Below are 22,743 nucleotides of genomic sequence, written 5' to 3' on the forward strand. Positions count from 1 at the left end.
TTTCTCCTCTCTGCGTTGTTTCAAGCCACTCTCTATTTTTACTTTAAGCTGAGAATTCTTGGATTCCCCTGTTGGAAATGAAATACTGCCAGGCTTTCTCTGGTGGCAGCCTGAGCCTTTCACCATGGCCGGGAGGTGACAGCCTGTGGTGGCAGTGCGCCCCTGCCCGTACTGTGGCTGGAGACCATCCTGATCTCTCCTCCCACTGAGGCCATGGCCTCACCCCCTCTAGAGGGACACTTGACTCGGGGACTGCGGGGGTAGGGGCTGCGCTCTGCCTGGTCGCCGTGACTGCTGTGGCAGTGCTGGTCTTGCACACCTGGCATCGTTAATACCCAGAGCTAGCCGATCGCAGACTTCTGAACAGCATGTTGCTGTCCACAGCCTTCACAAGTTTGGACCCTTCAGAGGTCTAGGAAAACACCCAAAGATAGCAAAAATATGTGTTGGTTCTAATTTTATTTTTAAGACAGTTGTTGCTACAGAAGAGACGGAAACCAGGTTTAGCTGTAAAATTTATCGATGTTCCAAAGCAGAGAGACAGATTGGACGCTGCCTGCATCCTGACAGCACCAGCTGGAAGAATCTAGCCTGTTGGTCTGCAGCATGTCAGAGGCGGGGCGCGGGCAGGACTGCACGAGTGGCAAGCAAGCCCCCCCCCGCCCCCCGGTGCAGGGCAGCTCTGTGGTGTTGGCCGTGTTATTAGTTGACATAAGTTAGATGAAATGTGATCTCAGATGACGAATACTGATGGAGTACTTGAGAGAACATTTTGTCTGACCTTGCTGAGCTGTTAAGGGACCGTGATCTCAGGTTCTAAGGTGTGGTTTTTATTTTTGCTTTGGGGCAGGATTGTGACAGCCCGTCAGTCTGATGGGCTGCTTGCTCTGTGCTGGTACCGAGCCCTACGGGAAATGCCGAGCGGACAGGGCCCTGCCATGCCCTCAGCCATACCTTCTGCGGGGATTTTCATGGCGTTGGAGGGGGACCCTGGCTTCTCCGTAGTCCCCATTTTCGGCAGATGGTTTCTTCACCTCCACTAACTGCAGTATGTGTCCTCCTGCTCAGTCTGTGATTCAGTGACTCCTCACACTTGGAAAAGAACCACATCCCTTCTATTCGGCTGAACTTTTCCCAGGGGTCTTCTGGCAAGAGGCAGTGCAGTTACGACAGGCAGGTGACCGGTCCCCAAAAGCTGTGATGTTCGTCAGCTCTGGCTCGTCTGTGGAATGGAGAGGGCGTGGGGGTCCTCACCTGGAAAAGAAGGGCATCTGCTTCTCTGACTGAGAAGGAAAATGTGCGAAGGGCTTACTTAGTACCCAAGAGGCACTTGACAAATAGGAATTTCCTCCACCCCCACCCCCCCGCCTCGCCTGGACGGCGCCAGCATTAGAACACGGGCTTCTCCCTCCAGTGCTGCCTGTAGCCTGCACGCCACCCTGGCTGGGACCTGGGGCCTCGCGGGAGGAGCCCCCGCCTGGCTAGGACTGAGCTAGGAAAGTCTCTTCTCCTGACTGTAGCCCTGCAGTGAGCAGCTCTCCCCGGGGACAGCGGGAGCCCAGTGTCCCGGAGGTGGGGCTGCTGTGTGGGGAGTTGGTGGGGCCCCTTCCACTGACACCTGCCCTTCCCCCTTCCCTCAGTGCGCCCCCACGGCCTTGCTCTGCCGCGTGCCCCTAGCCAGGCCCCTCTCCCCGCTCGGTCTAAACAGCATCACCAGGACAACGAGCGAGTGCACTGAGCTGCCCTGTGTGCTTCCAATTTCCTGGCCGTAAAGACTAATTAGGAAGGGTTGCTTCTCAGCTACGGAGACTGTTATTTTGTTTTGTTTTATAAACCTTTTCCTTCTTCAGACCAGTGACCGGGGCTCAGTGCAGGTTAGCCAGTGCCGCTTTGGTGCGGCCAGGGTGACTCCCGCTGCTGAGCTCGAGAGCGCCACGATTGCCTGGTCACCGCTGGCAGACCTGAACTTCACAGGAGGGCCCGGAGCCCTTGGGCACCTGGGGAGAGCAACTGGGGAGAGCTGGAGGCCCAGCAGCTCCTGAGAGCATGGGCAGCTGCAGACTTCGGGAATGTAGGGCTTGCTCACGCAACAACAGGCTATGCTGTGGTCCAGAGACATAGCTGTCCCGGCACTGGTCCCGTGCCTGGACTAGGCCGGCCGCCGTGGCCCAAGGCTAAGGAAAGGGAGTCAGTCCTAGAGGGGAACAGCCTTGGCCTTGTCCTCTGAGGCAGACTTGGGACTTGAGGACTCCTGAGGTCACCCCTTATCCTCTGTCTCGTCGTCTAGTATGGGGGACCCTGATCTCCCGACAGGTAGGGTGGGTTGGTTGGTAGGTTTGAGTTGCTTCCTCTAGACTCTCCCTGTAAAAGGCCCAGAAGGAATAACCAGCTCCTTTTCCTGCCTGTTCTGCTTTAGCTGGGCAAGTGATAGTCACCTTCTGCTTCTCTCCAGGCGGACCTTCAGCACCGTTTTTCGCAGGCTCATCGGGCACACTCTCAGCCAAGAGAGCCTCCTCCAGGGCACTCTGCAGATTCCTGGGGCCGCGGCTCTGCCTCCCTTGGCGCCTGCAGACAGAGGGAGACTCAGCGCTAGCTCCCCTCCTCACCAGCCCTCGTCTTCTCTAGGCCCAGCTTGTGGAGGCACCTTTGCTCCCCGGCGGGCCAAGCAAGTATGAGGCAGGAGTGGTTATCAGCCAGCTTGGCTCCAAGGGTGTGGTGGCAGAGCTTTTGTACAAACAGAGGGTAATTTCCTGAGATGGCAAAGCTTGTCCTGATCGAGGAGCATATGGGAGCTTGGCAGGTTATGGCTTCCGGGCAAAGTCAGGAATCGCCACCATCTGCTTCAGCAGGGAGAAGAATGTCCCCTGCAGGAGCCCCAAGAGCTTGAGGAGAGAACGGGTAGCTTAAGCCCTGGCACACTATCCAAGCTGCTACCCCGTTGCCTAGCTGCATGCGTGCACGGCGGCCTTGGAGCTGGAAGCTTGGCGGCTTTCAGTTCTGATCAGCTCACCCGCTCTGGCCTCCCACCCATGAGCTGTGAGGGGCCCGCGTCGGCCTGCCTGCCAGCTCCAGGCTAGGGGATGTGAGAAGCTGCTACTTGAAGTCCTAGCTGGCACGGTTCTGGGGGGAGACCCCGGGCCAGTGGGCCTCAACCTCTCAATCCACAGAGGAGGAAGCAAGTGCCAGGCAAGGGGAGGCCCTGGGGGCGGGACAGGGAGCCAGTCCTGGGCTTCGTGCCTTGTTCAAAAGGAGGAGATGTGGCAGGGTGAGGTCTGGGAAGGCTGAAAGTTGTTGTCCTGTCCAGCTTCTAGGCCACGGCTGTTTGGCACAGTTGTCAGTTAACCCTTGAAAAGCATGGGTTTGTACTGCACAGGTCCACTTATATGGGGCGCTTTTTTTTTTTTTTCTATAAATACAGTCCAGTACTGTAAGTATATTTTCTCTTCCTTACGATTTTCTTAAAGACATCTTTTCTCTAGCTTTCTTCATTGTGGGAATACAGTATATAATACGTCTCTCACACAAGAGGTGTATCGATCGACCATTTCTGTTACCAGTAAGGCTTCCGGTCAACAGTAGGCTGGTAGCAGTTAAGTTTTGGGGGAGTCAAAAGTTATACAGAGATTTTCAACTGCGCGGGGGGCGGGAGGGGGGTCGGCATCTCTAACCCCCACGTTGCTCAGGGGTCAACTTAATGTGAGCCACAAATGCAAGCCACATGCGTAATTTTAAGTTTTCTAGTAGCCACATTTTAAAAAAGTAAAAAGCAACAGATGAAACTGATTTTTGAAAGTACATTTCATTTAACACAGTATATCCAAAATCTTGTGGCTTTAATCAAGATAAAAAATTATTGATGAGATATTTCACATCTTTTTTTCACACTGAGTCTTTGAAATCCAGTGGCTGAAATCTTGTGGCTGCCGTGTGGGACAGTGCAGGTCTCCACGAAGGCTCTGTCCCGTCCTGGCCTTCTAAATGACTCTTGTCTTTCTCACGTATTTAAAACCCGGTCTTTGTCTCTGTCCCTTCTCCTGTGCTTTGGTCTTGGGGTTCAGAGTCACGACCGTCTGACTAGGAGCACCTCTAAGGCCAGGCTGTTCTTGCCGGCTGCATGTCAGCCCCAATCTGGGGAGCCGGGGGCTGATTTGATTTGGCATTAGACAGTCACGCCAGGAATTCAGCTCTTGTTTTTCTTGCAGTGAATCAGTTAGCCTTAATCTCTGGGGCGTGTGAGAGCCTCCTATGGTGCTCATTTATTTCCAGGAGAGCTTCTGCAGACAGGAGACAAAGCTCAACCATTGCAAATCTCAGCCTGGCCGCCTTTTGCCTCCTGCCATCGGCAGCTGGGGTCTGCATCCCTCTCCCCTGTCCAGGTTGGTGTGTGTGTGGGTGCTCCCCTGGCTGCTTCTGCTCCCAGGGCTGGAGTCTAGACATCTTTTCCCCCTGGGCCCCCTACCTCCAATGACTACCACCTCCCAGGAAGGGGCCCAGAGTCTTCGGGGAGGCAGGCCAGTGGGCTGAGGGCTGCAATCTCCTGCCTCCCATCTTGGCTCTCCTGGGCATTGCCATCACTTATCCAATCTCAAAGATAAGGAAGTGGGCTCTCCGGTTGGAGATGAGAGGCTGGCGTTCAGGGCTGGCTCCTGGATCCTGCGGTCCTTTAAACAATGGCCCCTTTCTGAGGACAGTAGATTGCAGGCCTGCTAGTAGTGGTTCAAAGAAAATTGTCACCCAGCAATAACGTGGAGGAGGGGCAGGGGCTGCGTGGCCTCTGGGCCTGGCCTTCCATCTGTGGCTCCAGCTCACAATCAGCATCCAGGAGCCGAACTTTGGAGACACTCTGCTTCCCTGTTGCTACTTTTTCTCAAGGCCCCCTGGTGCCCTCCCCACCCCTGCCAGGATGGGTGACTCCTGTCCCCTCTCTAGGACCAGGTTCAGTGACTTGTCCATGAGACGCAGGGAAAAGGGACTTCAGCCTCTTTTGTCCCACTGGGGCCTGTGGCCAGTCTCAGTTCTTGCCCTGCCCTCTCTAGCTGGAGGGATCCATCCTTATATCTTCTCTGTTTTCTACCCCCAGCTGGGCCTGCCAGGATGTCCCCGTGCTCTAAAGCCAGCACAGCCACATCCCTCCCCGTTGCTACTCATCCAGCCCGCCCCCCACCAACACTGTAATGGTTCCAGGGAGTGCCTCTCGAGCTGTAGGATTCTTCGAGGTGGGACAGTGAAGGGAGGGCCTGGATATAGGGGGCACTGCAGGAGAAGGCAGCTACCAAGATGGCCTCCCTGGCACTTAAGGCAAGGAAGAGGCCGATAAGCTGGCACCACGGTCCACCACCCCATCTGACTCTATCAGGGCCACCTCTGGGGGACTGGGTAAGGAGAGGCAGGCAGAAAAACCCCAGTACAGTGGTTCCCAGGAGGGCTCAGCCAGACCCTAGGGTCAGCAGCACCTGGAGGCTAATGCTGGGGGTCCTGGGGCGAGGGGTACAGGGGGCGTCCCAGCCCCTCTGGCACTGGTCCGAAACTCTTTGGAGGATCCCAGAGCCACAGACAGACAGGATGACACTGAGCCAGCCAGGAAGATCAGGCAGTGGGACCGTGAGGTTGTCCTCTGGGGAGCCGACTGAGTGGTGGCCACTTTTAAAATGTACCTTGTGCCAGTTGTCTGGGGTGAATGCCCCCTGGCTGCCCCATAGTGGTGGTGGAGGAGCGGCCCCACCTCTGCTGGGGTCGGGTGAGAGCTGTGGGTGGGGGTACGCCTGATAGCCTGATAGCCGGGTGCCCTGGGCTGCCTGGAAGTGTTTAGTCACCCCCAGCCCAAGCTCTGAGGCCGGGCCTCTGTCCCTGAGCCTGTGCGAGCATCTGTCTGTCTGCAGCCCTGTCCCTCCTGGGCCTGGCTATTTCCCCGTCTGGGTGTGATCTCTGCCGGTTCCCTCTGGGTATGTGGGTGTAACAAGTCCAGACCTTCTCTGGGAGCCGGGCAGGCTCGGGCGCCCCGCCCTCTGGGCCGTGCCCTTTCCTCCCAAACTGGTTGTGCAGGAGCAGCCGAGTGTGGGCAGTGTGGGTGCATGCGTGGCAGCTCCAGCCCGCGCTCGCTTGCTGCCTCACCTGCGGGGAGGGGCCTCCCAGAAACTGCCTGCGCAGTGCCCGGCCACCCCACCTCACCAGAGCCCAGCTAAACAGCCAGCGAGGACGCACGCCTGCCGCCCGCCTGCCACCCACCACCTGCCTGCACCGGCCGAGCCCAGCCTGAGCCGGCACCTGCCTTTACGACCATGTTCAAGGGTCTGAGCAAAGGCTCCCAAGGGAAGGGGTCCCCTAAGAGCTCCCCAGCCAAGGGCTCTCCGAAGGGCTCCCCCAGCAAGCACAGCCGGTGAGCGGGGCCTGGGACAGTGGGCTGGGGTGGGGGTGGTGCCAGGCCCAGGTGCTCTAGCTTCCTGGAGACGGCAGCCCAGAATTCAGGACTAGCCCAGTACTGGCATTTAGTGTCCCGAGGCCAGAAATCTGGGGGTGGTGGTGGGGTGGACTCACTCCCAAGCCCAGACCGAGTTCCAGCCCTGGCAGGAGGCCAGGGCTGGCCTGGGGCTCCCGCATTGTCCAGGGGACCTGAGGGCTATGGGTAGGGGTTCTCTGCAGGAGACACACTGAAGGGGGAGGGCCCTGGGGGCTGGGAGACTGGATTGCTTGGCTCTCTCTCTGTGGCTCTGCCCTGGAGGCTCTGCTTGGGCTGGGCTGACCCTTGGAACCTGGGCCCAGGGTGGGCAGAAGGACTGAGGCCAGGAGGAGGAGGTGGGGTGCCAGGTGCAGGGAGGCAGGGCTGTGCCGCAGAGCCCAAGCTGCAGCTTTCCTCACAAGGCTCTCCCCTCGGGCCTGGAGTTTTGTTACAGTGTTGGGGTGATTCTTGCACCGTGTGGGTATGAGGAGAGGGTGCTGCAGGGAAAGAGGAGAGCCCGCAGGCCAGTTCATCCTCAGAGCCTCCTCTGCTCCCCCAGCTCCCCGCCGGACCCAGCCTGGCTCTCGGCAGCCACATGGTCCGAAGACAGACTTGGCTGCTTCCCTCCTGTTCTTCCTTCTCACTGGCCTGTGCAGAGTGGAGGTGGCAGATGGGAGCGGAGATGAAAGGCTCATTACCCCGATAGGGATCGGATTGGGGCGATGACACGGAGGCTGGGCTTCTGGGCAGACAGGAAAGACAGCAGTTAAGACTCTCGCTGGAGTGACCTGTCCTCCCTGGCACTCCTCGGCCCTGCCCAGGGTGGAGTGTGCGCCTCCCGGTGGGAGCAGCCCTCCCAGGAGGCCAGGCCTGGGGACAGGTCACCGGGGGGTCAGGACCCACGGCTCCCTGCTCCCATATAGGCTCCTGGGCAGTGCTCTCGTAACCTGGGACTGCCCGGTTGGCTCTGGCTGTGGCCCCCCAAACAGGGCTCACTGGTCCCCTGCTGTGCGGTCCATTCATTTAACATACCTTTATTGAGCACCTACTGTGTGCCAGGACTGTTCTAGGCACTGAGGATGTCACCTTGCACAGAACCAACAGGTCCTTGCCCTCATGGAGCTTACTCCCTAGTGAAATCAACACCAGCATGCACGGGATGCTGACTCACGCAGGCTGTGCACTGCGTGCTTCCAATGGGCCATGCTCCTAACACAGTAGCACTGTGATGTACGTGTTATTAAAGCTCCACTCTACAAGCGAGGAACCTTGGGCACAGAGAGTTTAGGTAACTTGCCCAAGGCCACACAGCAGTAGTGCTAGAGAATGATCTAACTCAGCCTGTTTGGCCAGAGATCTTTCAGACTGGGTCTGTCCTGGCACTGCCCCTCTGCCCAGGCAGGGGGTGGGGTGGGGGGTGGGCTCATCCTTTCACCCCTAGTTCAAGGCCCAGCTCAGTGTGCCTTCCCCTTGCCCAGGACTGTAACTTCATAGGGTGCTGTGCTTATGAGCCTTGGACCAATCTACTTTTATTAGGTCTGCTTGGGCCTCTAGGCCCCAGAGAGTGAGCTCAGCACACAGCAGGTGCCCCGTAGAAAGGACCCTGGGGAGTCAGATCAGGCTGGCTCTGCTCTTTGCTGTGTGACCTGGAACATGCCAGGTCCCAATCTGGGCTTAATCCTTAAATCTGGGCACTGTCGGGGCGTCCCAACAATCTCTTGGCTTCCCCCTGCCCCAGTGCTGTGCAGCTCCTCCAAAGGCTTGTTGGCCTGGGCACAGGCAAAGCCTGGGGTGGTGAGGGGCAGGCAGGGCTGGGGTGGGAGGAGGTTGGGGTGGGGGACAGCCAGCGCAACTGCCCCCCCCCAAAGACCAGCCTTGCTGTTTCGGGTATCAGGGGCTGAGGCATGATTCACTCCCAAGGAAGTGGCAGGAGCTGGGTGGGGTTGAGAGCTCACTGCCAGGACAGTGATGTTGGCCTGCTCCATGGTGCCGGGCACACCAGAGACCCCCACTTTCTGAACCCTCATGTGAGGACAGTGCTCCCCCACCTTCAGGGCTGGTTATCTCACAGAGTCTCCTATAGAGAGAGACCAGAGCTCCCCAGGTCCTAGATGCCTCCCTCCCGGGCAGTTAGCCCAGCTGGAGGGCAGGACAGGGCAGAGGGAGACAAGGGGCCCCATGCAGGTGGAACAGAGGGGTCTTTTCCAACCATGCTGGCTCTGTTCCCCTCCCCCCTGCACCCCAGGGCTGCCGCCCCGGAGTTGGCCCTGCTCATCTCCCGCATGCAGGCCAATGCTGACCAGGTGGAGAGGGACATCCTGGAGACCCAGAAGAGACTGCAGCAGGTAAGGCCTCAGGGGCAAGCGGCGGGGCATGGGGGCACTAGAGGCTCACTAAAGCTCCAGAGTGCCCACTGGGGATGGCTAAAGTGGGGCAGACAACCCTTGTCCTTTATGGTCTTTCCCCAAACACAGTGGGAGAGAGGGCTCAGCTCTCCTTTTCTGTTGGACTCCCAACTTGGGGGCTTGGGGAGGGGGACCCAGGTCACCCCTGTGTCCCTGCACCCACCCCACAGATGCCCTAGGCCTGGCCCTCTGCCAGCGTGGGCCCCGAGGTTGTCTGTGCAGCCTGGGGAACTCAGGGTAGGGCCCAGGCGGCGATGAGGGGCCGCAGGGATGTCGTCCCCCACCTACAGGACCGTCTGCACGGCGAGCAGAGCCAGGCCCTGCAGCACCGGCAGGAGGTGGGCCGCAGCTTGAAGGAGGCCGAGGTGCTGCTGAAGGACCTCTTCCTGGATGTGGACAAGGCCCGGCGGCTCAAGCACCCACAGGCTGAGGAGATCGAGAAGGAGTAAGTGGGGTGGCAGCCAGGGCTGGAGCCCTAGGGACAGAGATGCTGGGGTTCCAGGGGAACCCCAGGCCCGGCCCTGACCTGCTGGCCTCCTCCTTGGCAGCATCAAGCAGCTGCATGAGCGGGTGACCCAGGAGTGTGCCGAGTACCGTGCCCTGTACGAGAAGATAGTGCTGCCGCCAGACATGGGGCCCAGGGTCGACTGGTCACGCGTGCTGGAGCAAAAACAGGTCAGCGCTGTCCTCCATGTCAGAGACACCGCCAGGAGCTCAGAATCACACCTGGCACAATCAGAGAGCAAAACAGAGCTGTCGTCAGGGGCCTGTTGGTATGCTTGCACCTGTGGGAGGCTCTGGGCAGGGAGAGAGCAGAGGGGACAGTGCAGTCAGGGAAGGCTTCCTGTAGGAAGGGGCATATAAAGAGGCCTCAGAGAGGTGGGAGAGCTTAGTTAGGCTGGGGCGAAATGGTGAGGAGAGGACATTCCAGAAGAAGAAACAGAGGCTCCAGCCTAGAGTATGGTGGGAAGTGGGGTTTTCTGGGCAGGCAGGCAAAGCCAGGTCACAGGCACCCTGAACATCAGGTGAGGAATTGTGCTTTGATGCCACAACAGAAGGGGTGCCGTGATAACAATGAAGGGACAGTGGGGAGGGCATGGGCAGAGGAGGGTGTCACAGGGTCCCAGAGGCTACCAAGAGGTCTCTAGGCAGGAGGTGCCGAGGCCAGGGAGGTAAGGAGGCATGGGAAGAGTAGGAAGATGTTTTAGAGGCTGAGCCCTACGTTCTGGGGACCAGTAGGAGTCAGGGACTGCAGTCATGAAGATGCTTGGGCCTCAGCCAGGCCCCTGGAGAATAGTATGTCCCCCAGGGTGAGTGGCTGCCATTCCCTGAGGCCGCTCAGCTGGCCCGTCCACCCTCTGCCCAAACGACCAATTCCACTCCTCCATATGGGGACGTGGGGAGGGCAAGCGAGGGCCGCCACCCCAGCCCGGTGGCTGAGCTGAGTGGCCGGCTGTCCTGCAGAAGCAGGTGCGCGAGGGTCGGTACGGGCCGGGCACGGCAGAGCTGGAGCAGCAGATCGCTGAGCACAACATCCTGCAGAAGGAGATCGAGGCCTACGGGCAGCAGCTCCGGAACCTCATCGGGCCGGTGCGTGACGTCCATCCCTGCCTGGCCCTCCAGCCCTACCCCCGCTATCTCTCCCATCAGATCCTGTGCAGCCCAGGGGTCCGGGTGGGGGCACAGTCGGCCTGGGGTGTGGGCTGCCATCTACCCTGCACCCCGCCTCTCACTGAGCCTGCTCTGTCCCCCCCATTGGTCAAGGCAGGATGCAGCTACCATCAGGAGCCAATACCGGGACCTCCTGGTGAGCAGCGGAAGGGCTGGGAATGGGGCAGGGCCCAGCTACCTGCACCCTTGGGTGGGGGGGGCAGCGTTTCCGGACACATGCTGACGACACCCCCTGCTCCCCCTTCTCCCTCCCACGTCTCGCCAAGCACAGAAGGCAGCCTCGTGGCGCAGGCAGAGCCTGGGCAGCCTGTACACACACCTGCAGGGCTGCACGCGCCTGCTGAGCGCCCTGGCCCAGCAGCAGCAGGGCATCCTGCAGCAGGACTGGAGCGACCTCCTGGTGGACCCCGAGGGCGTGCGGCGGGAGTACGAGGTGGGTGTGGGAGACTGGGGCTGGGAGGGGGGACTGGCCATCCTCACCCTGTCCTCTCCTCACCCGTGCTCCCGACGCTCCCCCCAGCACTTCAAGCAGCATGAGCTGCTGAGCCAGGAGCAGAGCGTGAACCAGCTGGAGGACGACGGGGAGCGCATGGTGGAGCTGGGGCACCCGGCCGTGGGGCCCATCCAGGTGCGAAGGACAGATCCTGCCTGTTGTCGCAGGGACACCTGCTCCCTCAGTCGGTGGGGGGGCAGAGGAGGGGCTTCCGGGGGAGGCTGGGGAGAGGGATACATGGCCCAGGTCTGGGCAGCCGACGGGGCGCAGGTCTGGGCGGGCATGGTCCGAGGGCTCGGTGCCGCTGTCCACAGACCCACCAGGAGGCCCTGAAGACGGAGTGGCAGAACTTCCTGAATCTGTGCATCTGCCAGGAGAGCCAGCTGCAGCACGTGGACGCCTACCGCCGGGTGAGCCCGCGGGCGGCGGGGTGCGGGGCCTGGGGAACGCCACAGGACGCATGCGCGGCGGGGGACAGGGCGCCTCTGAGAAGTGGCAGAGCCGTGTCCTGTGACTAGGTCCCAGAGAACAATGTCACACGAACATTCGCGGCCGGGTGGTGCTGCTGCCAGGAGGCTTGGTTCTTAAGGGGGGGAAAGAAACTTCCTCTTTTTATGCATAAATCACCAGTATCCATCCCGGAAGGATATAGAGCATATCTGTAGCATTACAATTTTATAGGGATGGTAGCGAGATTAAGGAGAAGATGTCCAAAAATTCTCCTTAGAAGGGATGACAACGAAAAGAGGGTTGAGAAACATTGACAGAACACACAACAGGAACTTCTTTTTCTTTTTTCTTTTCCTTTTTTTTTTTTTTTTGGTAACTTCCTCCCAAAATGTTTCATAGGCTTTGAGAGGGACAAAAGCCAACGAGTTTTTTTCTTCCTTTTTAAAAAAATATTTTCCTACGCAACCACCATACCATTATCACGCCCGGGGACAGGAATTCCGCAGCATCACCCAGCCGCAGGGTGTTTCTTTAGAGCCCAATCCCAGCTCCCACTCCAGCCCCGACACCCTGGCCCCCACCCCCGGTCCCAGCCAGGACGACTGCAGGAGCTGGAGTGAGCAGGAGAGCCCCGCCTCCACCTGGGCAGGACGGACAGAAGCCAAGGTGTTTTATAACACTGAAGCAAGTCCACTGAGCCCAAGATGCGCCATTTGCAGAATGCCCCAGTGGAAAAGGCCCCACAGCCTGGAAAGCCGCCAGTGCCAGGGCCTGGGACAATGTGCGTTTAGCTGGCTTGCAGGGTTGGTGGACAGTGGGCTGCCCCAGGCTCTGCCCCTGACTGCCCACCACCTCAGTTCCAGGAAGACGCGGACTCAATCAGCCAAACCCTGGCAAAGCTGGACTCCAGCCTGGACACCCAGTACAGCCCCGCCCCTGGGGCGCCCCCTGGTGCCCCCACAGAGCTGCTGCAGCAGCTGGAGGTGAGGTGGGGGGGGGTTGCTCCCCAGCCCAGGCCACCTGCCTTCCACTCCAGGAATTGGGGCTGGCCCCTGTGTCTGGGCCTCACCCTTCCCAGGGGCTTAGTCCTGCCCTGAGCCCATCCTGGGAGGAGGGCAGGAGAAGAGGGTCTGCTCCAGTAAGAGGGGCTGCCCTGTTACCACCTTCCCTACCCTGGACCTGTTTCCTCACCTGTAATGTGACAGGGACCACCCAGAAGAGCTCTGAGCCCCTCCCCAGGCCCCACTCTAGAGGCCTGAGTGATGCTAGGTAGCCCCCCTGTCCCAACCAGCAGATTCCAGAATCCTGGGCCTGCTGGAGAGGCTTCTTTTACTTTCCTGACTTAGAGACCCTGACTCCATGAAGACCAGACCCCTGGCTCTCATGGGGGGTGGTATGGGGCAGGCCTCAAGGGCAGCCTGGGACCCCACAGGCAGAGAAGCAGCAGCTGGCTGTCGCTGAGAAGACCATTAGGGACCTAGAGCGGTGGAGCAAGCAGGTGGCCCCTCTGCAGCAGCGCAGGACCCCACCCCAGCAGCCCCTGCACGTGGACAGCATCTGCGACTGGGACTCGGGAGAAGTACGAGCTCAGCCCGCCCAGCCCCGGCCCTGCCCCCTCTAGTCCCACCATCGCCCCACTCCTACCCATCCCCACCCTGCCCCAGCCCTACCCCTCTCTAAGCCCTGCCCTGCCTCTGGCCCATCCCCACCCCTACCCCATCTTGGCCCTCGTTCCTACCTTATTCCCTGCCCTGATTCTCCGTGAGCCCCTCCCCGCCTGTCCCCCAGGTGCAGCTGCTGCGGGGTGAGCGGTATTTGCTGATGGACAACACTGACCAGCACACCTGGGTCATTCAAGGCCCAGGTGGGGAGACCAAACGTGCCCCAGCCGCCTGCTTCTGCATCCCAGCTCCGGACCCTGAAGCTGAGGCCAGGGCCTCCAAGTGGGTTTGCCTGGGGATCCTCAGGGGCAGGAGGCAGGCTGTGGGACCAGACCCGGTCCTGTGGTGTTTGAGGCCATTGCCTGGCCTTCTCCTGGACCCATGACTCCTGGGGTGGGGTGGGGGGCTCGGAGAGAGAGGAGACATCCTTGTCTGGTCTCTTCCTTGTTCTAGGCTGGCCTCAGAGCTTCAGGCCCTGAAGCAGAAATTGGCCACAGTCCAGAGTCACGTGACGGCCAGCACTGCGCAGCCCTTACAGACTGGCCAGCAGGGTACTGAGGGCTGGCCGGGGAGGATTCCATCTCTTGGGTTGGCAAGCCCCAAGCATTGCCCCTCCCCTGGTTAGGCCCTGCCTGCTCTCCCCCTTCCTTCCTACCCCACACTGGATGCTCTGGGGGCACCCAGGGAAGAGCTGCTCCTCAGGCAGATGGGCCTGGACCCTCACAGCACCCTATGCCCCCAGCTCCCACTGGCTCAGCCCCAGTAGACCCACAGGCCCAGAAGCTCCTGACACAGATGACCCGGCTGGACGGAGACCTGAAGCAGATAGAGAGGCAGCTGCTGGCCTGGGCCCGGGCCCCGCTGAGCCGGGCAAACCCACTGGGGGACCTGGAGGGCCGCATCCAAAGCCACAAGGTGGGTGGGTGAGTGAGGACAGCGAAATAAGAAACAGGCCCGCGCTGGGGGTGCATGAACTAAGGATGAAGCAAGTGTGGGAGCAGTCGCAGGGACCCAAGGCAGAGGAAGGGAGTGGACAGTCCAGGGCTCAAGACAAGCTGGTTCCCGTCCTGGCTCCTCCACTGAACAGCTGTGTGATCTGGGGAAGTCACTTTACCTCTCTGGGCCTTGGTTTCCTCAACACCGAAAACAGGCACGATGATACCCAGCTCATCTGGAGGAAGTGTACTAAGGCCCGGGAAGGTTCTGGAAGGGCAGGGCCCACAGTAAAGGCCCTGTGCCCAGCACTGGGGAGGCGTTCTGGCGAGGGTCCTGAGAGCAGCAAGGACGCCTCCCTGGTGAGGCTGCAGTGTGTCAACACTGTCACAAGGAACTCATCCTCTGGGCGCCGTAGTGCACGCCGTCCCTCCCACACCTGGGGGTGCAGTTGGTTCTGTCTTTCCCAACTGGTTTCTAGTCAAATATATCCTTTGGGTTTGGTTTTTAAATTTCTGAGTCTTGTCCTTACACATTGTCGCGCAGCTTGTTGTCCACTCCATCTTGTACCGTAGGGAGGACGTAGCATTTCCCAGGTCAGAGGGCCGGGGCCGGATGTGCGCGAGGTGATGCAGGTCCGGTCTCCACTCTGAGCTGGCCTGCTGGGTGTTTCTGCGGGAGTGTCGTGGGGCGGAGACCAGGGGGCGGAGGCCGGGGCAGAAGGAGGCTGAGGGCAATAGCACAGCAGACACCACCACTGCCCGAGGCTCTGCGTCAGCCGTGTGTGCAAGTCATGGGCAAGTCACTGATTATGACTGCACAGGGACCTGGCAGACCCCAAGTACGTCCTTGAGTCTTGAAGTCAGCGCATCTCCCACATCAGGGTGGGGCCACAGTGAGGCGGCCCGATGACTTACGGATGGGATGAGAGAATGATGAGGAACAGGAACCCCACATGCCACGTGGACAGAGCTAGGGCTTTGCTGTCTGGCCTGGGGTGACGGGGCAGGGAACTGACGTTTTGTGCAGGGCACGGTGGCATGGGATCACGCTGCCTCCTCCCTCCAGTCATTCAGCAGATGAGGAGACGGGCTCAGCCAGGCTGACTGGCCCAAGGTCATCCACATGGGGACTCTCGGGGCCAGGACTGTCCCCGGGTCTCTGGCCTGTGCCCAGGCTCATACACACCACACTCTGAGGCCTGGTGGGCAGGGTCTGCCCCCCACCCCCACCCAGGAAGGAGACGTCTGACCCTGCCCCTCCCTGCCTCAGGGCACAGCCCAGCGGCTGCAGGGCCTGGGAGCAGAGAAGGAGGCGGCCCAGCGGGAGTGTGAGGTGTTTCTGTCCAGCCGGCCGGTGGGCCCCGCCACCCTGCACCTGCCCGTGGCCCTCAACAGTGTCAAGAACAAGTACAGCGACGTGCAGCTTCTCTGCAGCCTCTACGGGGAGAAGTGAGTGCTCTGGGGCCCGGGGAAGGGGGACAGCTGGGTGGCACCTCTGGGGTGTGGCTGACGGAGTGCCTGACCTTGGGCCCCCTCGAGATAGAGCCAGAGCTGCCCTGGGTCTGGAGCACCAGATCCAGGACGCGGACAGAGTCATCCGAGGCTTCGAGTCCTCCGTGGCGCAGGAGGCCCCCATCCCTGCCGGCCCGGGCGCGCTGCAAGAGAGGGTCAGCGAGCTGCAGGTGAGGGGTTGGTCAGCCTCCTGGTGGGAGGGGGCCTCACCAAGTATTAACTAGCAAGTGGGGTCACATGGCGACTCGTGGAACCACGAGGGTTCATGGCACCATGTCCCCTCCTCTTCCAGTGCCTGCGGAGGGAGCTGCTGGAACGGCAGGCCTGCGTGCTGGGGCTGCACCGGGAGCTGAAGGCCACTGAGCATGCGTGCAGCGCCCTGCAGAACAACTTCCATGAGTTCTGCCAAGACCTGCCTCGCCAGCAGCGCCAGGCGAGGGCCCTCACCGACCGCTACCACGCTGTGGGGGACCAGCTGGACCTGCGGTGAGTGGCTGGGCCATCAGGGCTCCGGGCACGCCCCCATGGTGCACGGCAGCTGCCGCCGCTAAGCTGTGTGACCTCGGACTGGTGACTTCACCTCTCTGAGGCTAGTTTCCTCTGCTCTAAGCTGGCATAATAACAGTAGCTATCTCCCAGGGTGAGCCTACCTATCTCCCTGGCTGAGACGGTCTGGTCCATCCCTGAATGCCCAGCTCCAACACAGGGCCAGAGTGAGGGGATCAGCCTGGTGGGTCACTCGGGCCTTCTGACTCATCCCGGGGAGGGAGGCACCCACCAGCCTCCTCCGTGCACCCCTCACCCATCCCCAGAGGGCAACGCTCACCTCTGCTCCGGGCCTGCTCCGGGTCTTCTCCTGCAGGGAGAAGATGCTGCAGGATGTCGGCCTCACCTACCAGCAGTTCAAGAACTGCAGGGACAACCTGAGCTTCTGGCTGGAGCACCTGCCCCGCAACCAGGTGCGGCCCAGCGACGGGCCCAGCCAGCTGGCCTACAAGCTGCAGGCGCAGAAGGTGAGGCTGGGGCTGCAGGCCACCTGCAGGCAGATGGGCCGGGGCCTCCCCACAGGTACAGCCGCCTGGGCGCGTGGGGCCCCCTAGTGGCCAGTGTTCTAAGAGCCCTCAAAGCTCAGACCACAGGCCTTGGGGAGACCACCACCCACCCACCCCCACCCTCCATGCTCCACCTGGCCCACAGAAACGGCAAGGCCGTCTCCATCTGGTCTGAGGTGGGCAGCGTGGGGGTTCCAACTCCTACCGCGTCCTCCTCCTCCTTGCCAATCCCCGGCCATGTACTGGCGATGAACCAGAGGCTGTGGGTACAGCCAGCTCTCAGACAGCCCACAGTCTGGTGGGAGAGGCCGGTGCATTGCCGGCCATGATGCTGGTAAGTGCTCTGGGGGAGAGCCCACGGCAGGACATGTCGGGGGCAGGGTAAGTGGTCTGGAAGGCAAGGGCCTGGGGCCGCAGGAGGATGACAGTGTCTATGAGTGTGAGAGGGTAATGCCAGGAAGCTGGCTTGGGACAGAGATTCTTAGACCTGGCTGCAGATTAGAATCATCTAGGGGGCTTTTAAAACATCCCTGTACCAGAGCCCCACTCCAGACTGATTAAATTGGAATCACTGGGACCAGAGCACCCGTACTTTTTTTAAAGTTCCCCCAAGTGAATAAAAGGGGCAGCCAGGCTTAAGAGCAATTGGGACAGAGCAGTGGTTCTTAGAGGGTGGTCCCGGGACCAGCAGCACCAGCATCGTGGAGACCGGAGACATGCAAATTCTCAGGCCCCAACCCAGATCTGCCCGGACACTCTGGGGGTGGGGCCTTCAATCTCTGTTTTAACAAGCTCTCTAGGTGGTTGTGATGCACTGGGTGAGAACTTTCCTGCTAGAACAGGAGTCTAAGGGGTAAGACAGAAGGAAGGGACTCTGCCAAAGAGACGAAGGAAGAATTCCTGGAGAGAATCGTGCCTGGAAAGGCAGTTCCTCAGGCGACCTCCCACCCCCGTGGCGTGCGCAACCGAGGCCCCTGCAGGGGAGACTGGGAGAGTAGTGTTCACTGACCTCCCCTGACTCTCACTTCCTCCCTCGCAGAGGCTGCAGCAGGAGGTCCAGGGCCGGGAGCAGGACAGGGCCATGGTGTCCCGCCTCTCCCAGGACCTGCAGGCAGCTCTCCAGGTGAGCACTTTCCTACCTCTCCCCTCCTTCCTCTGCCAGTCCCCCGCTCTCCCATCCCTAGCGGCCCCCACTGACCAAGAGCCTGTTGTCCTTCCCTTCCTGCTCAGGACTATGAGTTGCAGGCAGACACCTATCGCTGCTCCCTGGAGACCACCCAGGCCGGGTCAGCCCCCAAGAGACCCCGAGTGGCTCCCCTGCAGGAGAGCATCCAGGCGCAGGTGAGATGGGACAGACCCGGTGGGGCTCGGTGTCCCCGCACACCAGCTCTGCAGGCGCTACGGCTGGAGCTGACCCTGCCCTCCCTCCGCCTCCCCTTGGCCTCTCTAGGAGAAGAGCCTGACAAAGGCCTACACTGAGGTCGCAGCTGCACACCAGCAGCAGCTGCACCAGCTGGAGTTTGCCAGAAGGATGCTGGAGAAGGTATGGTGACAACACCCCCTCTGTCCCGGTGCCAGGCAGCCTGGGCTGCTTGTTAACCTGGCCCCCACTTCCCTTCTTCCTCGCCCTGCAGCCTGCAGCCCCCGGGCAGGCTCCGTGGCCTGAGAGGGCCAGCTCCCCACCTCCCCCCTCTGCCCTCCTCCCAGCAGCTCTTCCAGGCTGGTACCCATCTCAGAGTCAGGCCCTGGAGATGTCGTTCAGTGCAGTCACAGTGTCACCACTGGGCAGTCCACTGGTGGGGACAGGAGAAAGATCCCCACAATATTTTCAGCCTTAGGACCAGCCACAAGGGTCAAGAGACCACCTGAGTTTCCACACCTGGGGGACCAGGAGACAGAAGCCCTCTGTGACTCTTGATGTCTGGCTGAGGGACTTGCCAGGTTTCCTCTACCCAGAGGAGTACCCCAGCATCCCCCAGAGGAGCGTGGGCCCATATCTGGGAGCCTGGATGGAAGGCGAGGGGGAAAGGTTTGGAAAGGAGACCTGTCCTGTTTGCACGTTCTAGTGCAAACTCCACCCGAACACTGCCTTGCATCCTAACATCGTGGGGCTGAGGGGTCCTCTCGAAATCCTGCATCCAAGCACCTCAGGTCTGCAGCTCCCGCTCCCAGGACCTACCGGAAGTCTCAGGAAGCAGGGAGGGGTCTTCGATCTCAGGGTAGGGGTGGGGCCGGTGGAAATGGGGCTCTTCCCTTTCCTCCCCCTCCGCTCCAGTACTCTTCCCTTCTTCCTCTCACTCTGCAGAAGGAGCTCAGTGAGGATATCCAGGTGACCCATGACACCCGGCAGGGGTCTGAGGGCCCAGCCAGAGCAGGGAGGGAGTCGGAGGCCCTGAAGTCCCAGTTGGAGGAGGAGAGGAAGCGGGTTGCCCAGGTGCAGCAGGAGCTGGAGGAGCAGAGGAACCAGCTGCTGAAGCTGAGGACGCAGCGACCCTTGGAGAGGCTGGAAGAGAAGGAGGTGGTGGAGTTCTACCGCGACCCCCAGCTGGAGAACAGCCTGGCCAGGGCCAAGTCCCAGGTGGAGGATGAAGGCAAGAAGCGGGCCCGCCTGCAGGCAGACCTGGAGGCGGTGGCCCAGAAGGTCGTCCAGCTGGAGAGCAAGAGGAGGGCCATGCAGCCTCACCTGCTGACCAAGGAGGTCACCCAGATTGAGAGGGATCCCGGCTTGGATAGCCAGGCGGCCCAGCTCAGTGGCGAGATCCAGCACCTGCGGGGGGAGAACGCCACTGTCTCGGCCCAGCTAGAGACCCTAAAGAAGGAGCTGCTGGCCCTGGAGCAGAAGGCGCCGAACGTGAAGGAGAAGGTGGTGGTGAAAGAAGTGGTCAAGGTGGAGAAGGACCTGGAAATGCTCAAGGCAGCCCAGGCCCTGAGGAGGCAGTTGGAGGAGGACACGGGGCGGAGGAAGGCGGCAGTGGAGGCCGCCGCCAAGCTGCAGGCTCGCATGGAAGAACTAGAGCGTGCGATCGGCGCCGTGGAGCCCAAGGTGATCGTGAAGGAGGTGAAGAAGGTGGAGCAGGACCCAGGCCTTCTCGAAGAGGCGTCCAGGCTGAGGAGCCTCCTGGAGGAGGCCAGGAGCAAGAACGCACTGCTGGCGCGGGAGCTGGAGGACCTGCGTGGCAAGTACAGCGTGGTGGAGAAGCAGAAGCCCAAGGTGGAGCTCCAGGAGCGCGTCCACGAGACCTTCCAGGTGGCTCCGGAGACGCAGCAGGAGATGGTACGGCTCAGGGCCCAGCTGCAGGAGACGGCCAGCAAGAGGAGCCGCGTGGAGCAGGAGGTGGAGGGGCTGCTGCCCGACCTGGCCGCCCTCCGGGCCCAGAAGCCGGCGGTGGAGTACAAGGAGGTGACGCAGGAGGTGGTGAAGCACGAGAGGAGCCCCGAGGTGCTGCGGGAGATCGACCGCCTGAAGGCCCAGCTCAACGAGCTGGTCAACGGCAGCGGGCGTGCCCAGGAGCAGCTCATCCGGCTGCAGGGGGAGCGCGATGAGTGGAAGCGGGAGCGGTCCAAGGTGGAGACCAAGACTGTGAACAAGGAGGTGGTGCGCCACGAGAAGGACCCGGTGCTGGAGAAGGAGGCCGAGCGGCTGCGCCAGGAGGTGCGAGAAGCCGCACAGAAGAGGCGGGCTGCCGAGGACCTGGTCCATGAGCTGCAGAACAGGTACCTGCTGCTGGAGAGGAGGCGGCCCGAGGAGAAGGTGGTGCTGCAGGAGGTGGTGGTCACCCAGAAGGACCCGAAGCTCCGCGAGGACCACAGCCGGCTGAGCCGGAGCCTGGACGAGGAGGCGGGCCGGCGGCGGCAGCTGGAGCGGGAGGTGCAGCAGCTCCGGGCCGGCGTGCAGGAGAAGGAGAGCCTGCTCAGCTTCCAGGAGGACCGGAGCAAGAAGCTGGCCGTGGAGAGGGAGCTGCGGCAGCTGACCTTGAGGATTCAAGAGCTCGAGAAGCGGCCTCCCGTGGTGCAGGAGAAGATCATCATGGAGGAGGTGGTCAAGCTGGAGAAGGACCCGGCTCTGGAGAAGTCCACGGAAGCCCTGCGGCAGGACCTGGACCGGGAGAAGTCCCAGGTGACGGAGTTGCATCGGGAGTGCAAGAACCTGCAGGTGCAGATCGATGTCCTCCAGAGCACCAAATCGCACGAGAAGACCGTCTACAAGGAAGTGATCAGGGTGGAGAAGGACCGGGTGCTGGAGGGCGAGCGGTCCCGGGCGTGGGAGGTGCTCAACAGGGAGCGCTCGGCCCGGCAGAGCCGGGAGGAGGAGGTGCGGCACCTCCGGGAGCGGCTGGACAGGGCCGAGGCGCTGGGGAGGACCTGGGCCCGGGAGGAGGCCGAGCTCCAGAAGGCCCGGGACCAGGCAGACCGGGAGTGCCGGCAGCTGCAGCAGGAGCTGCGGGAGCTGGAGAGGCAGAAGCAGCAGAAAGTGCTGCAGCTGCAGGAGGAGGCGAAGCTGCTCGGCCAGAAGACGGAGAGCGAACGGCAGAAGGCCGCCCAGCGGGGCCAGGAGCTCTCACAGCTCGAGGCGGCCATCCTCCGTGAGAAGGACCAGATCTATGAGAAGGAGAGGACCCTCCGGGACCTGCACGCCAAAGTGAGCAGGGAGGAGCTCAACCAGGAGACCCAGACTCGAGAGACCAACCTTTCCACCAAGATCTCCATCCTCGAACCTGAGACAGGGAAGGACATGTCCCCGTACGAGGCCTACAAGAGGGGCATCATCGATCGAGGCCAGTACCTCCAGCTGCAGGAGCTCGAGTGCGACTGGGAGGAGGTCACCACCTCGGGCCCCTGCGGCGAGGAGTCCGTGCTCCTGGACCGCAAGAGCGGGAAGCAGTACTCCATCGAGGCCGCCCTGCGCTGCCGGCGCATCTCCAAGGAGGAGTACCATCTCTACAAGGACGGCCACCTCCCCATCTCCGAGTTCGCGCTGCTCGTGGCCGGGGAGACCAAGCCCTGCTCCTCGCTCTCCATCGGCTCCATCATCTCCAAGTCCCCGCTCACCTCCCCAGCCCCCCAGGGCCCCGGCTTCTTCTCTCCGGGAGTCTCGCTCGGGCTCGGCGATGACAGTTTTCCCATTGCTGGCGTCTATGACACAACCACAGACAACAAATGCACCATCAAGACGGCCGTGGCCAAGAACATGCTGGACCCCATCACGGGGCAGAAGCTGCTGGAGGCCCAGGCGGCCACGGGGGGCATCGTGGACCTCCTCAGCCGGGAGCGCTACTCCGTGCACAAGGCTATGGAGAGGGGACTGATCGAGAACACTTCAATGCAGAGGCTGCTCAACGCCCAGAAGGCCTTCACGGGCATTGAGGATCCCGTCACCAAGAAGAGGCTGTCGGTGGGTGAGGCCATCCAGAAGGGCTGGATGCCGCAGGAGAGCGTGCTCCCCCACCTGCAAGTGCAGCACCTGACCGGGGGGCTCATCGACCCCAAGAGGACTGGCCGCATCCCTGTCCCTCAGGCCATGCTGTCCGGAATGATCAGTGAAGAGCTGGCCCAGCTCCTGCAGGATGAGTCCAGCTACGAGAAGGATTTGACAGACCCCATCTCCAAGGAGCGGGTGAGCTACAAGGAGGCCATGGGGCGCTGCCGGAGAGACCCCCTGAGCGGCCTGCTGCTGCTCCCAGCCACGCTGGAGGGGTACCACTGCTACCGCTCCGCCTCCCCCCGGGTGCTGCGCTCCCTGTGCTGATGGGGCCAAGTAGTCATGGGGAGCAGCGTGAGCGGGCGGGTGGGACGCAGGCACCCTCACCCCCAGCACAGCCTAGTCCGAGGGGCTGGGTCTTCCCTCTGATCGTGGTGCTATTACTCAAAAGTTTGCGGTGTTGGACCCCCTCCCCTAACTCTGGTGCCCAGTCCATCCCCAGACCCTGAGATCAGCACATCTGTTTTTCCAAACCCCTCCCCCACCCAGTGCTTCCAATAAACAACTTCTCCCGGCGTCTAGTTCGTCTAGTTCATGTTTGGAAAGGCGGAATCGATTTGTCTGAGCCGTGAGCGCAAGGGGCAGCGTGGCTGGAGGCCCTTCCCGGGTGGGAAGTGGACATGCCCAGCCAGCCCTGCCAAGGGAACAG

The 22,743-nt window shown here is 61.2% G+C and overlaps 1 protein-coding gene across 1 annotated transcript; it reads left to right on the forward strand.

Annotated features, from left to right (window-relative positions):
• The first annotated feature begins 6,264 nt into the window (after positions 1–6,264).
• EVPL (envoplakin) lies at positions 6,265–22,607 on the forward strand. The gene is made up of 22 exons (XM_040640196.1): positions 6,265–6,376; positions 8,682–8,781; positions 9,132–9,286; positions 9,390–9,516; positions 10,306–10,431; positions 10,610–10,648; positions 10,784–10,945; positions 11,033–11,140; positions 11,320–11,415; positions 12,313–12,438; positions 12,888–13,034; positions 13,244–13,398; positions 13,570–13,690; positions 13,777–14,031; positions 15,322–15,500; positions 15,595–15,733; positions 15,856–16,049; positions 16,426–16,576; positions 17,655–17,738; positions 17,846–17,956; positions 18,066–18,158; positions 18,921–22,607. The coding sequence occupies exons 1-22, from the start codon at positions 6,279–6,281 to the stop codon at positions 22,359–22,361; spliced, it is 6,207 nt and encodes a 2,068-aa protein (XP_040496130.1). The 5' UTR covers positions 6,265–6,278; the 3' UTR covers positions 22,362–22,607.
• Positions 22,608–22,743: the final 136 nt, after the last annotated feature.

This window comes from Ursus maritimus, unplaced genomic scaffold (assembly GCF_017311325.1).
Source record: "Ursus maritimus isolate PB19 unplaced genomic scaffold, ASM1731132v1 scaffold_24, whole genome shotgun sequence".
NCBI lineage: Eukaryota > Metazoa > Chordata > Mammalia > Carnivora > Ursidae > Ursus > Ursus maritimus.

Excerpts from the sequence above, each read along its gene's own strand:
- EVPL (XM_040640196.1), top strand. The coding sequence starts at position 6,279 with ATGTTCAAGGGTCTGAGCAAAGGCTCCCAAGGGAAGGGGTCCCCTAAG. Across the intron at positions 17,739-17,845 it reads ACCTGCAGGCAGCTCTCCAG|GACTATGAGTTGCAGGCAGA; the intron begins GTGAGCACTTTC and ends CTTCCTGCTCAG. Across the intron at positions 18,159-18,920 it reads CCAGAAGGATGCTGGAGAAG|AAGGAGCTCAGTGAGGATAT; the intron begins GTATGGTGACAA and ends CTCACTCTGCAG.